This window comes from Galeopterus variegatus, unplaced genomic scaffold (assembly GCF_000696425.1).
Source record: "Galeopterus variegatus unplaced genomic scaffold, G_variegatus-3.0.2 Scaffold182, whole genome shotgun sequence".
NCBI classification, from domain to species: Eukaryota; Metazoa; Chordata; class Mammalia; order Dermoptera; family Cynocephalidae; genus Galeopterus; species Galeopterus variegatus.
This window is the reverse complement of record NW_007726293.1, coordinates 168,805-183,978: the sequence shown is the minus strand read 5'-3', so window position 1 is coordinate 183,978 and position 15,174 is coordinate 168,805. Positions and strand designations below refer to the sequence as shown.

Here is a 15,174-nt window from a genome sequence, read left to right as displayed (position 1 = left end):
GGTGCTGCTTTTGTCAGGCTCAGCACCAGGATAGGAACGTGCCCTCCAGGGCCACCCTGGTCCTCCAGACCCTCGCACAGCTCCTCAACCTTGCCGTCTCCCCGCCTGCCATTGGCCAGCCCTGCCCTCCCAGGCCCTCCTTCCTGAACATCACTCAGTGGCTCCCTCTCTTGGAGAGGCGTTCTGAGGTCCCATGGGGGTGAGAAAGTTCCCCAGAGTGACACAGAGAACCAGGGATGTCTGCCTCCCAGCCCGGAAATCCCCATTCTGTGGGCCAGGCAGGGGTCATGCAGGTCCAGGCAGGAAATGAGGGTGAGGGCCTGGCCGCACCACTGTCCCCGGCCGGCGATGAGCCCATGTGCTGTAGGGTCTCTGGGCCAAACCACTCTCCAGCCCCCGTCAGTCCTCCCCGGAGCCTTTGAGGTGCACGGTCAGGCCAGGCCCCCCCAACCTCATTCCCAAGCCACGGCTCAATTCCGGCCCCACCTGGGCTCCACCCGGCCTCTTGTCTGCTCAGCACTTTCTTCTGTTGACTCACTTTGTAAATGCAAACCTCCTGGGACCCCACCCACGGCGGGACCTGTGGAACCACAGGCTGGGGGCAGCGCTTGTGTGTTTTCTAACATGATGTTCGAGGAGCGGCTGGCCTCCCAGGTCCCTGACGACACGTTTGGGGTCGTTGAAGGGAGAAGGGACTGGGGGAGTGTCCAGGTAACAAGTGACTCGGTTTCTTTCATTGCATATTTGCTCCTGATTGATGAGAGGCCACCATGTGCCAGGCCCTGCTCTAGACGCTGGGCAGGCATTTTCTTGGGGAGCCTCACATGCCCTTGGGAGGGGGGCCTGGGGATCCCTGCTTCACGGAGGAGAAGACCGAGGCTGGCCGTGCTCCCCTGTGCTCTGAGTGCTCACACCTTTGCCCCAGCCTCCGTGATTCTACCAGGGCGGGCCTGGAGACCTGCCCCTATCCTGAGAGCCCAGGTGCCGGCCACTCCCGCACCCCATGTGATCACAGGGAAATCCATTGCCCAGGCCCTGCCCAGGTCCCTTCTCAGTATGAATCAGGCAGCCCGGGTGCTGTGACCACGCAGCTATTTTTGAGACCTGATTTTATCGCCCTGCCTGCAGGCTGCTCTGTGGCCTGGGTCATTTGCGTGTGTGCTCCCCACACTTCCCAGCCTGTGTGAGCTGGGACCAGGGACAGACACTGGGGCATGAGGGACGCTCCCAAGCTCAGGGGCTGCTGCCACCAGGGCCTTCCTGAGTGACCAGGTGCCCCAGGTGGGGGTTTCCTGGGGCTGACACCCACCTTCCCAAGTTGGGGTTGAATCCCTCTATAAACTGTAGAGTGCTCTAAAATATAGAATGTGAATCCCTGTGTAAGCTGTAGAGTACTATGGAATGGCAGTAGGATGTACGTGAATCTCTGTGTAGACTGTAGAGGGCTGTAGAATGGTAGGAGGTGGAGTGTAACATACTATATAAACTGTAGAGTTCATGGAGTGGTCAGAGGTAAGGATGTTTGATGGGAGAGTATTGTAGGAGGTGCGTAGGAAGGTGCTTTGTAAACTGTAGAGAGCCTATGGCATGGCAGAAAGTGGTAGGTGGGTGGGAATACCTACAAAAACTGTAGAGTGTTGTGCAATGGTAAAGGGCAGTATGGATTGCTGACGTTGCCAGTCCTGGCATCTTGGCTGCTCAGGCTCCTTCACAGTCCAAGAAGAAGCCCCCCAATCACCCACCACAATGACCTTAATGAGAGCCAATCAATGTCCAAGGCAGGCTCCCAGGGAGGACCAGCCAGGACAGTGGACATGGGTCATCCCTGTCCATAGCCAGTGGTCTGCTCTGACCCAGAGCAGTGAGCTTTGGCCCCCGGACCCTGTGGCCTTGGAGGCCCAGCAGGCATCTTCCATTCCTGGGGTGATAGTGGCGGTGCTATGGCTGGCATAGTTCCCTGTCCCTGGCTCCCCAGCCTCAGGCACTCCAGCCACAGCTGGGGAAGTTGAGGGAAGAGCTCTGTGCCTAGTGCCAGAGCCCCTGGTGACCCCATTCCCAGACATCCTGGTGAGGTGAGGCCCTGTCTGCTTCCCTCTCTGTGCCCCCAGATCCTCCCACCCCCACCAGCCCCTGGAGCCCACAGCGCCCAAGCAGGTCCTCACTTGAAAACTCGTGCAAAGCTACACGCTGCACAGACATCTGGGTGGCACCTCTGCAGGGGCCAGAGTAGCAGGCAGTGACGCGGACAAGGACACACCAATTCTAGAGTGCCCTGAACTCACACCCCACTGCCGCACCTTCTCGGCACCCCTTGAGGTGGCTCCATGCGGGACATCCTCCAGGGAGGCAAGGCCTCAGTTTCCCCAGCTGTAAGACAGGGAGGATGCCACCTGCTACTTGGGCTGGCCCAGAGTGGGTCTCAACACAGGGGTCCCTCCTTTCTGAAGCTCAGAGCCCCCGAGTGAGCTCAGAGAGTCCTGCCATGTGCTGTCTCTAGCATCAGGCCCGCGTCGCTTCCTGTCAGCGTGGGTTTCTCTCTTGACATAACGGGCTGCTCTTCTCCCTTTTATGTCTGGGTGGAAACCAGCCATCTCCCCGATTCCTGTGTGGTGACGGGCTGGGTCCAGCTGGGGCAGGGGCCATGAGGCTGGGAAAGTCGGCCGAGAACAGCCCTCGGCTTCCTGGAAGCACCTCTGTGGGTGCCCCTCTCTGCCCACCCCCATGAAGAGCCCCCAGAGCTGCCCCAGGGTCCCCACAGGAGGGCAGGGTGTCCCCGCTGAAGCGGGCCCTGTGTGAGCTTCCTGGGGCTGCCATAACAAATCGCCACAGGCCGGCAGCTTAAAGCAGCAGAAGTGTGTTTTCTCACCGTGCTGGAAGCTGGAGTCCGGGATCAAGGCTGGTTTCTCCTGAGTCCTCTCTGCTTGGCTTGTAGACGGTCACCTTCTTGCATCTGCATACGACCATCCCTCTGTGTGTGTCTGAGTCCAAATTTCCCCTTTCCTAAGGACACCGGCCATATTGGATTAGGGGCCACCCTGCTCCCGTATGACTTCATCTTAATTTAACTAATCTGCGACCATCCTATTCCCAAATAAGGTCACATTCTGAGATCCTAGGGGTTAGGGCTCCAACAGAGGTCTGGGGAGGACACAATTCAGCCCACAGCAGCCCCAGAAATCAGCCCACCCAGATGACATGACGGGAGGTCTGGGGTTTGCGGGAGGTAGGGGGACATTGGGGCAGGAAGAAAGGCTTCCTGTGAGGCTGTGAGGGGGTATGTGGCCTTAGCTGTGGCCCTGGGGTGGGTTGGGGTCACTCCCAAGAGACAAAGCCCAGAGCCCCCCACCTCCAGGCAGGGTATTTACAAAATCCTAAAGTCCATGAAGCATAGGACTGAGGGAAAGAGCGACATTCAGTGATGAATTCAGGTGGAACAGGTGGAGGACGAGTGCACACAGAGCCCCCAGAGTGTGCGTGAGCTTTGGCCACAGGGGCGACTGGCCATACTCCCCTGTCGCAGGCCACATTCATCCACCAAGCGGGTGAGGGGCCCCGGGCTGGACCATCCCTGGGGGATGGGAGGAAGGGTCTCTGGTGGCCGCCTGAGGCTGGGGAGCACTGTGAGGGGCAGAGTGGGGTGTGGGCCCTGGGGCTTAGAGCAGGGACAGTCCTGAAGCTAGGTGGAGTGGGGGGCTTTGTCCACCCCCATGAATCCGCTCCCTGGGGAAGTGCTCACCCCAAGCACTTACCCAGCACCTCCCCCACCAGTTCCAGGCCATGGCAGCTCAGCAGTGTCCCAGTTCCTGGTGTGCTCTGGGTTGAGGTGACCCGTCCCCCACCCCAAGGGCCCAGGCACTGAGGGGATGGTGGTTAGGGGCTGTGAAGGCTGGCTCCCCTGAGCCCTCTGAAACACAGGACAGATCCCTGGGAGTGGGGGGCTTTGGAGCTCCCCATGGGTTTCCGTCCTGGCCCCCCAGGTGTCCTGAGCCCACTTCCTCGTCATCAGATGGGATGTTGGTGCTACCCCTGTCATGGGGCTTGGGAGCCCTGGTCAGTGCTGGTTTTCCCTGGTGCAGGAAGCTGGAGATGGCCTCAGGAGAGCAGGGCAGGACCCCATGGCTGGGTCAGGGCCAGCTGGCCACATTGGCTGTCTCGGGGGGCACATGGTGAAGGGCTAGCACCGAGATCCCACAGTGACAGAGGATTTGGGATCACTCTGCAGGGGGGACATGGCCATTGACCTCCAGTGCTGCTCTCAGGGCTTCCTGCTGCAGGTGGAGCCACCAGGACCTGTGTCTGCAACAAAGCAGTGGCCTGGGACCTCATGGGGCCCCTGCCCTGGTGGGTCTGGCGAGAATGCACAGTGGCTGTTTGCAGATGCTTATCAAAGCCCTCCTGATGCCTGAGTCATGTGACGGGCTCCTGGCTTCCACGCATGTGGCTCTGTGAGGCCAGGTGTGTTACCCCTGTGTTACAGATAAGAAACTGGGGTACAGGAGGGAGGCTGACTCCTCCAGGGCCACACAGCTAGGGCCCTTCAGGGGGCTGAATAGTGACCCCAAGAAGATGTGTTTAAGTATTACCTTGCAGAACGTGGGAAGTGAATTTATTTGGAAATAGAGTCTTTGCAGATGTAATCAAATCAAGATGAGGTCATCCTGGATTAGGGGGTCCCTAAACCCCATGACTGGTGTCTTTATAAGAGAAAGCAGAGGGAGACTGAGACAGACACACAGGGGAGGAGGCAGAGATTGGGGACAAGGGATGCCAAGAAGTGCCGCAGCTGCCAGAACTGGAGAGGCCTGCAGCAGGGTCTCCCTCAGAGCCTCCAGAAGGAACCAGTCCTGCCGACACCTTGATCTCAGACTTCTGGCCTCCAGACTGTGAGAGAGTAAGTTCAAGTAGCTTTGAGCCCCCCGGTTTCAGGTGGTTTGTTATGGCAGTTGCAAGACACTCCCATGCTCCCACGGAGACCCCGCCCAAGGCAGGGGGCTATAGCAGGAGGACCCCTGGGACCCCCACAGACCTGGGTTTGAGCCCAGCTTCAAGGCTGACCACATGGGCCCAGCATGAAGCCAGAGGTTTCCTATTTGTTCTGTTCTGTGTAATTGACCAGAAATGGAAAACCCCCAAAGCCCGAGGAAATGTGCTGAGGCCACCAGCCCTCCCCCTGACCCAGGGACACCCCAGGATTCTCACCAAGCCCTAGATCTTGGATCCTCGCAGGGGCTCCTGGCTCTCTTCCTGCTGCAGTCCAAGGGGCTCCCTGGGGACCCACCCTCTCCCTGAAAAGTATTCTGGGCTGGTGTTCTCTGGAGGCCCAGGAGCACGGGTCTGGGGCTGGGTGCTGGTCGTCATCCTTCTCTGCAGAGAGGGCAGCTCAACCCTAGAACTGCAGAGCACAGGGCCAGGGGGGCTGGCGTGGCCTTTTACTTCCTAAATCCTAGTATGACCCCAGCCTTCCCAATAATCAAAGAGGCGTATATTGAAAGGAAGTGTTTAAAGGAATATTATTCAGCCATAAAAAGGTTATAGTGAGGTGCTGATGACACCAAAGTCCAAGGTTCAATCCCTGTACCAGCCGGCCGGAAAAAAAAGGAAGGAAATACTGACACGCACTACAACGTGGACGAACCTCAAAATCATGCCGCGTGAAAGCAGCCAGAGGCAAAAGCCCACATACAGCATGATTCCGTCTGTGTGCAGAACAGACAGACCTGTCTCTATAGAGACCGAGAGTAGATTAGTGGTTGCCGGGGCTGGGCTGGGGGGAGTGACAGCTAATGGATGTGGGTTTCTATTTGGGGTGATACAAATGTTCTGGAATTGGACAGTGGTGATGGTTGCACAACCTGGGTGAATAGACTATGAACCACTAAATTGTACATTTTTAAAGGCTTCATTTTATGGTGTGTGAATTATATGTTAATTTTCTTAAAAAGGAGAGGTATTTGAAAGTGAAACCACCTGATTAACCAACCCTCTGAGAAGTCACAGCCGGCGGCCCTTCAGCTCAGCCTCCCCAGAGGCGGCTGGACACGGTCCATCACGTGCTCGGTGCTGAAGCTTCTGACCCCGCAGTTCTTTCCGGGGTCTCATGGCCAGAGGGGTGGTGGCCCAGAGTCTGCCTGAGAATCCCACAGGTGCCGGCCCAGGGACCATTCCCCAGGCACCTGATGGATCGGAGGCAGCCCTGGTTTAGTGTCTGTCCTGTCTCCCCAGACTCCTGCGGGAGCAGTGGATCCGTGCCAAGTACGAGCGGCAGGAGTTCGTCCACCCCGAGAAGCAGGAGCCCTACTCGGCAGGTGAGGGTTGGAGCGTCTCTCTGTGTCTCTCTCTGTCTCTCCCCACCTCACGGCGGTAGAATCGTCACTAACCTGGATAACTGGCTCATTGGTCTGAACCCGCTCTGTCTCCGTTTTGCCTTCTGGCTTTGAGCTGGGTGACTGCGGGGCTGAGTCCCTCTGTCTCTCCCCACCTCACGGCGGTAGAATCGTCACTAACCTGGATAACTGGCTCATTGGTTTGAACCCACTCTGTCTCCGTTTTGCCTTCTGGCTTTGAGCTGGGTGACTGCGGGGCTGAGTCCCCACAGCTGTTCATCGTGCAGCCCTGGCTGAGCAGGCGCGCGTGGGGAGCCCATGGGCTGTGGTGGGCCTGTCCCCTGCCGGTGGGGGAGGTGTGCTTTCCTCTGGGGTGGCCTGAGGGACCTCACTTGGGAGGGTGGGGCAGACGCCGCCCTCAGGCCCAGGTGAGGCAGTGCTGGCTTAGGCTGCAGGCAGGTGGGCTCTCAGCTGAGATCTGACCTTCCATACATGGTGCATCGGCAAGCTCCGGCTTCGTAAAATGTCCCTTCCTCTGCTACGCCGTTCTCGACAGATGGGGAAACTGGGGCAAGCAACGTGACAGGGCCTGGTTTTAAGTCATCAGCACTGTTAGCCCACGGAGGATTCAGGAAGGCTGGTGCAGCCTGGTGAGGCTGTTACCAGACTCAGGTCTGGCTGCCTGCCCCCTTGAGAAGGAAAGAAAAAAACTCACGAGTCAAACGGTGTTAGAAAAGCAGATGTATTCAGCTGAAGGAGATGGCAGGCTACCCCAACTCAAAGATTTACATTTACTGAGGGGTTTTTAAAGGAAGGGTTGAGGGAATGGAACAGGGGAGGAGAAAGCAGGAGAGCAGGAGACGTGAGTTATGAGGGGTCCATTTCTATGGGTCAGGTACAAGGTCTCGCCAAGGCCTCATCTGGTTCCTGTTCTCATCTTCGCTGTTATCTCAGGACCCTGCAAGATTCTGATTTGCACCAGTGTACACGGCTGGTGCCCAAGGTCAGCTTCCAGTCGGTTAGCCTCGATCATTTCTCAAAACTCCACAAGTCTCAGAGAAAGAACTGTTAGCTTTGCAAAGTACTAATTAGCTTCTCGGCCTTGTTTTCCTACTCAGTGAGCGAGATAAGAAAGTCAGGGGATGGGAAGCAAGAGTGGAGAGAAAAAAACTGTCCTTTTTAAATCTTTGCACACCACCCCCACCTCCGCAGCCCAGGCAGCTTTAGGTCCCAGCATGGCTTCAGTCCTGCTCACTCCAGCAAGGCCACATGGAGCTCTGCAGGAGGAGGAGGGGAGGCGGCCCCCCTCCCAGAGGCCCCTTGGCAGGTGGAGCCTTGAGCCAGGTCTCATGACCTTCAACTCTGAGCACTGTGTGTCACTGCTAGCTGGAGCCCTGTATACACCCTTGTATAAAAGAAAGGTGACCCCCAGACAGTGGAACACAGAACTACTGTGTGACCCAGCAATTCTACTCCTAGCGTATTTGCAAGAGAATTGAAAACAGGGACTCGTGCAGTTATTAGTACACAAATGTCCGCAGCAGCACTATTCACCATAGCCAAAAGCTGGAAACAGCCCAAACGCCCATCAGCTGATTAACAAATGGGGTATTTCCACCCAGTGGAATATTACTCAGCCATGAAAAGGGAATGAAGTACTGACACATGCTCAACGTGGATGAATCTTGACAGCATTAAGCTTAGAGGAAGAAGCCAGATGCAGAAGGCCACGGAGGTTCTGTTTCTATGAAATATCCAAAACAGGCAAATCTACAGAGACAGAGTGGATTAATGGTTGCTGGGGCTGGGAGGGAGGACGGGGAGTGAGTGCTAACAGTTACAGGGTGTCTTTTGGGGCGATGAGAATGTTTTAGAACTAGACAGAGGTGGTTATAGCACAACTCTGTGAATGTACTGAATGCTACAGAATTGGTGACTTCAAAATAGCGAGTCGTATTTGTGAATCTCACCTCAATAAAGAAAGGAAAGAAGTCCCACCACTGGCTGCAGAGAGGAAGTGGGCGGCAACATAGGCAGCAGAGGGGGGTCAGGTCGAGGACTGCCCCAATTGCTGAAACCCCTCTCCCGAGCCCCGCTCCCCCACAGATGGAGCTCACCTGCACCCGTGCCTACCTCCTGCAGGCTCCTCCCTCGGGGGCTCTGTCCGCACCACCGAGTTTTATTCCCAGGAGCAGATTGCAGTTGCGAGCAAGGCTGCCAGGTGGACCCAGCGCCTCCCAGCCATGCGGCCGAGGGGCCCCCCCGCATGCAGCGGTGAGTGTCGCTTGCCCAGAGCAGGCTGGAGACACCTGGCTCTCCTGTCCTCTCCTCCTGCCCTCCACCTCCCACTTGGCATGCAGCTGGCTGTAGTAGGCTTTGATTCAATTACTGTCCGCCCAGACAGTCGTGTCCTCCTCTCCTAGTGACTCCTAATGTACATGCGAGAGAGAGAGTGCACACAGACACTGGACGCTCCCCTGTTCCGTCCCTGCTGGAACCCCCAGAAGAATCACTGGAGCCCCTTTGTTTCTCCCGCCATAAGCACCTTAGCAATTTATAACAAGATGGTGTGTGACCTCATTTCAGGGGCTGGAGGAGCTGGGTGGACACAACCACATTGCTGAACTTTGTGTCTGTTCTCATATCAGACGCTTCTGGTTGTAAGCAAAGAAAATCCATCTTGGGCCGGCTCGGTGGCACACTGGAGAGTGCGCCACTTGGGAGTGATGGTGTGTGACCTCATTTCAGGGGCTGGAGGAGCTGGGTGGACACAACCACATTGCTGAATTTTGTGTCTGTTCTCATATCAGACGCTTCTGGTTGTAAGCAAAGAAAATCCAGCTTGGGCCGGCTCGGTGGCACACTGGAGAGTGCGCCGCTTGGGAGTGCGGCGGCGCTCCCACTGAGGGTTTGGATCCCATGTGGAGACCGGGTTCCCGCTCACTGGCTGAGCACGGTGTGGGCGCAACACCGAGGGTTGCGATCCTGTTGCCGGTCAGTAAAAAAGACAAAAAGGAAAAAAAAAAAGAAAGAAAATCCAGCTCAACTGGGCTTGAGCAACAGTGGAAGTGGATCGGCTCGCATAATTGGGGTTGGCTTCAGGTGCAGCTGATCTAGGGGTTCAATCAGTGTTGTTGGGACTTGGTTTCACTGTCTCCGCCTTCCGGTTCTGCTTCCCTGGGTCAGCACCAACCCTCCTGGTGGCAGCATTACCCCTGCAGGCCCAGATTTCACGTCCCTTCTCACTCACAAACGGTGAGGAAAGGGCGAGTGGGACTCACAGAAATGTCAGGAAAAGTGTCTTCTCTTGTTGGCTCTGGCTGGTCCAGGAGGGAGATGTGATACAGTCACTGGGACCAGGGAGGTGTGGTGCCCTGTGTCATGTGCCTGCCACTGGAACTGGAATTGGCCCTCCTGAGGAAAATTGAGGCCTCTGCTCCAGAGGTGGGGGTGCATGCCAGGCAGTAAGACCTGCAGGTCGTGTCCATCATGGGTTTGGAGAGTGAGCGAGCGAGTGAGCATTTTGCAGAATTTGGGTGTTAGTTCCAGGCACTTTGGTTGGCTAGGGGCCAGGTTTCTCCCTTTGCGTCATGTCACATAGGGCTCGGAGGTGGTGACAACCGTTGTAAGCCAGGAAGCCTCCCTCCCCAGCTCTAGGGTCTCCCATTACCGTTTCTGCTGTTCTTCTCGTGAAATATCCCCAATACCATGAGAGTGTTTGACACAAAACTTACAGCCCTTGCTGGACGCGGGGCACATGAATGGAGGAGAGAGAGGCCTTCCAGCAGGGTAGACTTGAGAGGCACAGAGATTCTCAGGGCACAGGTTTGTGGGCCAGGGCCCGAGGCCTTGCCCTGAAGCCTTTGAAGGCCACGGATGAGCAGATGGTTGCTTCTCAGTGCAAGGCAGCAAAGCCTTGGGACCCAGGCTGGCGTCCGTCCGCAGGGCAGGCCCCGTTCTGTCTGCACACCTCCGTCGTCTCCCCTGGACAGCCGGGACCTGGCGTGAGGCTGCAGGCGAGGTCTGACGCTGCTGTTAGTGGGACAGGAGTGCACAAGCCTCTCACAGAGGGCTCAGGCCACGGTGGCCACCTGGGGTCAGGTGAGTCAGGGCTGCCTGACAGAGCATTGCCATTATCTTCCCGAGCACGGGTGGAGATTGAGAGGAAAGCACTCAGGAGACTCGGCTGAGTGTGGGCAGGTACAGACCCGCCAGGCCCGGTGAAGGCCCCTGTCTATCCAGGCCTGGCTTGTGCCCGCAGCTCCCTCGGGGCCCTGGGCAGGAGCGAGGCCTTAGCTGGTCCCCTGTGTTCTCAGGCGACACCCCTGCTGTCCAAGCCAGCTTTCTCTCCACCTTGGGGGGGGGGGTCACTGGCATTGAAGGTGGGGTCTGGACATGGCTCTTGCCAAAAGAGAAATAACTTACACTGGAAGGGTGGTCTGGGAGCCTTCCGGCTCTTTCAGCCATGTGTCCCTCCTCCCTTCCAGGGAAGTGCTAGGCACCCTCAGCACCCCCGTCCCTCTGTCCCTCTCCCTCCTTACCTCTAAGCAGGCTTCCCTTTGGCCTCTCCCAGCACCACCCTACCCCAGGCCATCATCTCTGCTGCCACCAAAGGGGCAGTGGGCTGCTGCTGCTGGTGGCCTCGAAGGGAGGGGATGGATTAATTACAGACCCCAGCACAGAGACCTTTAATGAAGCGTTTATGTTTGTTCCTGTTTCTTGAAAGCTGTTGCCACCCTGAATGCTGCTGCCGCTTCCTCCTCGGGGGCCTGAGTATGCATGCCCGTGCCTCGCACCCTGACAGCGCCCCTTCCTGATGGGCTGTGACTGACAGGAGCAGAATCCTGGGTGTGTGCAGGACCCTGGGGGTCATCTAGCCGTCCCTGCCTCCACCCAGGCCTCCACCAGACCATCCTTGGGACACTGTCACCCTCAAGGTCACATGGGGAGGCAGCAGGCACACTGGCCAGAGAGCCTTGACTCCCAGAGCTCCAGCTGCAGGGAGACTGCTGCGACCCCTGGGACCCAGAGCAGCAGAGCCACATGGCCAGAACAGCCCCAGCCTCCCTCCTCCACCCCCCTCTGTCCCCTCCCCCACCAGCCCCAGTGTCCAGGGTGGGTGGAGCAGATGGAGAGGACGTGCCCTTCTCTCCAGGGCAGGCCAGGGCCTGCAACCCCTGATCAAGGCTCCAGGACCAGCCGGTCCTTCCTTGAGGTCTCCTCGCTCAGCCTCCCTAAGGACACCCCGGGGATTCCCAGTGGCCTTCCTGCCCTGCCCCTAGGTTTGCCACAAGAGCACTTTCTCACAGCAGCGAGGGTGACACCCCACCCCTGCCACGGCAAAATGCAGAAGTCCCTCCTAGTGCAGGGGCCCAGGAGAAAGGGGAAACGCAGGGCTTGGGAAAGGCTTCCTGCCCCCGACTCCACAGAGAGGAGTGGCCTTGGGCCTGACCCAGAATGAGCTGGAACTGCAGCTCCCAGGGGCTGCTGCAGCCCAGGGCCGTAGGGGGCTGGCTGCCATGTCCTGTGTGAGAAGCCTGCACCTACAGCTTCTGGAATGAGGGGCAGGCGGTATCACAGGACTCTCAGGGTGGCAGGGAGGGGGCTGGGGACCCCAGGTGTCCTGCAGGGTGGGGCAGACCCACCTGAGGGGCTGGCACCTGCTCAGGGGCCTCAACTTCCCCAGCTGAGGAAGGCCTCTGGTTGGGACACATCCCCAGGGAGCCCAGCCCAGGTCCCTCACTTAGGGCATCCCAAAAGGAAGCGTTTAGAACGGAGTTTCTCTGAAGAGGCTCCTAATGGCCAAAGCTGGAACTATTTCGCTTCTGGAATGAGGGGCAGGCGGTATCACAGGACTCTCAGGGTGGCAGGGAGGGGGCTGGGAACCCCAGGTGTCCTGCAGGGTGGGGCAGACCCACCTGAGGGGCTGGCACCTGCTCAGGGGCCTCAACTTCCCCAGCTGAGGAAGGCTTCTGGTTGGGACACATCCCCAGGGAGCCCAGCCTAGGTCCCTCACTTAGGGCATCCCAAAAGGAAGCGTTTAGAACGGAGTTTCTCTGAAGAGGCTCCTAATGGCCAAAGCTGGAACTATTTCAGCAACAAAATGAACCGTGATGTGACAGGGCTGTAACCCAGAGAGTAAAGTAAACACCGCTGGTCCACGCTGATGAACAAGAGAGCAAATAAATAAGGGCTGGGGAGGGCAGCTCTTCTTTGCAGAAGAGTCACAGTTAAATGCAGAAGGAAGGAGGGGAATAGGAGAAAATCAGCACGAGGCGAACGCCGCTGTGAACCCCGCCATGTGCTGACGTGAGCGGGCCAGTGCCGGGGTGGCAGCAGGACGCGGAGCATCTCACCGTGTTTTCCCCAAGATGCTACTAACCATGAAGGAAAAGGTGCTAACTTTCTGGGAGAGAAACTCAGAGAATGTCACTGTCACTGCGTTGTGTCATGGTCAACACCAGCAGTGAAGGACATCGACACTGGGAACATGCAGCCCCAGGTGAACCCCAGATGGAGGGAGCCAGCCCAGCACCCCACCCTCTATGGCTGCCTCCCTCAGCCAAGGTCATGGTGCATAGGAGGTGCCTGCACCCCCCAGATCTCAGGGCACTATGGACCCATCCTCATGCCTGGGCCAGGCCTTGCCTCCCACCTGCCCCACCCCAGGCTCGTGCTCGCTGGGGGGGTGACCCTGGGTGACAGCTGCTCCTGGCTTCTTCCCCAGACCATCCCCCGCCTTGAGCCAGAGCCTCAATGGTGGCCTTTCACAGGGGTCTGGACAATGCCCTGTGTTGTCCAGAGGCCAGTCACCCAGGCCACCACCTCACTAACAGACAGGGCCTCCCGCCTGAGGCTTCGGACCCTATGCCCCCACGGGGAATTTGCCCCATCTCCCTGCCTCCTCTCCTCTGGCTGAGGATGGGCTCCTCCAGGGACGCCTGATTGTGCCAGGCAGGGATGGTCTGGAGCTGTGCCCCTCCCCCTGACCTTTGTCCGAAGTACCACAGGGCAAATGGAGCCAGGGAGGGCGGGCAAGGCCAGGGGTTCAGTGCTGAGGTCTGGGACCTGCACTCCTTGAGTGAGTGACAGAGCCCCTCCCCATGCCTCAGTTTCCCCATCTGTGTAGTGGGGACAACATGGCATCCAGCACATGAATATTTGGGGAAATATTAAATGATATCACTTTTGGGGGTCAATGGGAGACGTCCCTGGGGGTGCTCTTTGGGGTGTCAGGTGTTCATGGAACTTGGCTGGGAGGCCTTGGGGGCAGTCCATCTGTGCCCCGTCCTGACCAGGGCAGGTGGCTGCTGGACTCAGGACCATCCTTGCGAGGATCAGGTTTGCTGCTCTGGTGCTGGATCCCCTGTGTGGGGGTCTTAGGGTTTGGAGCATGTGGACTGGGGAGGGCGTGCTCCTGGGCTGATGTGGCCCAAGGGGTGTCCCGCTCCTGCAGCTCTGCCAGGCAACCCGGGTGGGGCATCTATGCATGTTGCTCCAGGTGGGAGGACATTGCTGAAGCTGGCAAGCCCACCTGTGAGTGGGGGGGTCTCTTCAGGGCCTGTCATGTGCTGGCCCATGCTGGCTGCTGCAGGGGGCCAGGGAGAGGTGATCAGGACCCCGGGGAGCCCTCAGCCCCACACTCTGGCCCCACCCCTAGGAGCCTTAGACTTGTGGCCTCCATGGGGCCCCCTTACCTATGATGTGCTGAAGTCACAGAGTGGGGGACACTTGTTCGAGTGAGGCATGAGTGCACTGTATGGATATGTGCAGTCGTCTCCCTGGCCGACGGGGACCGTCCCATCTAATCCTCACTTCAGCCCTGCCTCTTTGATAGATGGGAAACTAAGACACAAGGAGGGGCCACAGCCAGGAAGAGGCGGAGCGGGGGGCCACACCAGGCCAGCTGGTGAGGTCCTGACTGGTCCCTGCTTCCCTGATGGCCGCTGTGTGACCTTTCAGAGGTCAGGCAGTGTCTCCGGGCCCTGGATTCCTTGTGTACAAAATGAGGATGCAGCTTAGCATCCCAGTAACGGATCCACAGGTCAGAGCCCTGCTGCCCAGCAGACCTCTCCCGGCCGGTACTCCTGGGCTGGCTGGTGAGCGAATGAACAACGGAGTGAGTGCAGGGGTGAGTGGGGGCAGCTCGCATCACACGCTCCCGGGCCCTGCCGAGTAGCCTGGAATGTCGGCATCTTGACGCTGAGAGCTGCACACTCTGGACCGTGATCTGGAGCCCCCCACAATGAATCAGGTTGTGCTCATTGGAAGAAACTGTCCCTGACCCCCACTACAGTCCCAGGAGCCCCCAGTAGGGCCAGTGTGGGGTTGTGGACACTGTCACCTCTGCCCAGTGCTGCCCAGGCGCAGGCCCTGTTTCTCTGAGGGAGGACTCCTCCCAGGAAGGAGGGGGTGAATGGGGCAGGTGGGGGGATGGGGGCGGGAGCTGTTTCTAGAGCCAGAGCCTGGGGAAGTGGCATGTAGAGGGCCACGTGGATGGTGGTCGTCAGATGCTGGGACTCCCCAGATCCCAAGCTGGGTGGACGAGACTCATTCCCCAAGGTGGTGGCCCCTCTATAGAGCTGGCTTCCCTGGGAGCAGCACCTGGCTGAAGAGAACCCCGAGTCTGCAGCCAGTTCGTGGAATAGGCCACCCTGAAGTCTCAGCCCTCCTGCTGTCTACGCAGCATCTCTTTCCTCCCTGGAGTTTAATTCTCACTGTGAGGTCCCAGCAGGCAGAGGGCAAGGGCTCCCATGTATGTTTGGAGAAGGGGCACCAAATAGGGTGGAGCTGGGCACCCAAATCCTCTGCAGGGTATGGACGTCAGTTCTTGGCCTCCCCGACTGACATA

General features: G+C 58.2%; 1 protein-coding gene across 2 annotated transcripts in view; it reads left to right on the top strand.

The window, feature by feature from the left end:
- Positions 1–15,174, top strand: part of ADAP1 (ArfGAP with dual PH domains 1) — a 59,896-nt gene that overhangs the window by 28,934 nt on the left and 15,788 nt on the right. For both annotated transcript variants that reach the window (XM_008564175.1, XM_008564183.1), the window contains one exon: positions 6,223–6,305. In XM_008564175.1, coding sequence (XP_008562397.1) covers positions 6,223–6,305 — 83 coding nt within the window. The remainder of the gene's footprint in view (positions 1–6,222; positions 6,306–15,174) is intronic.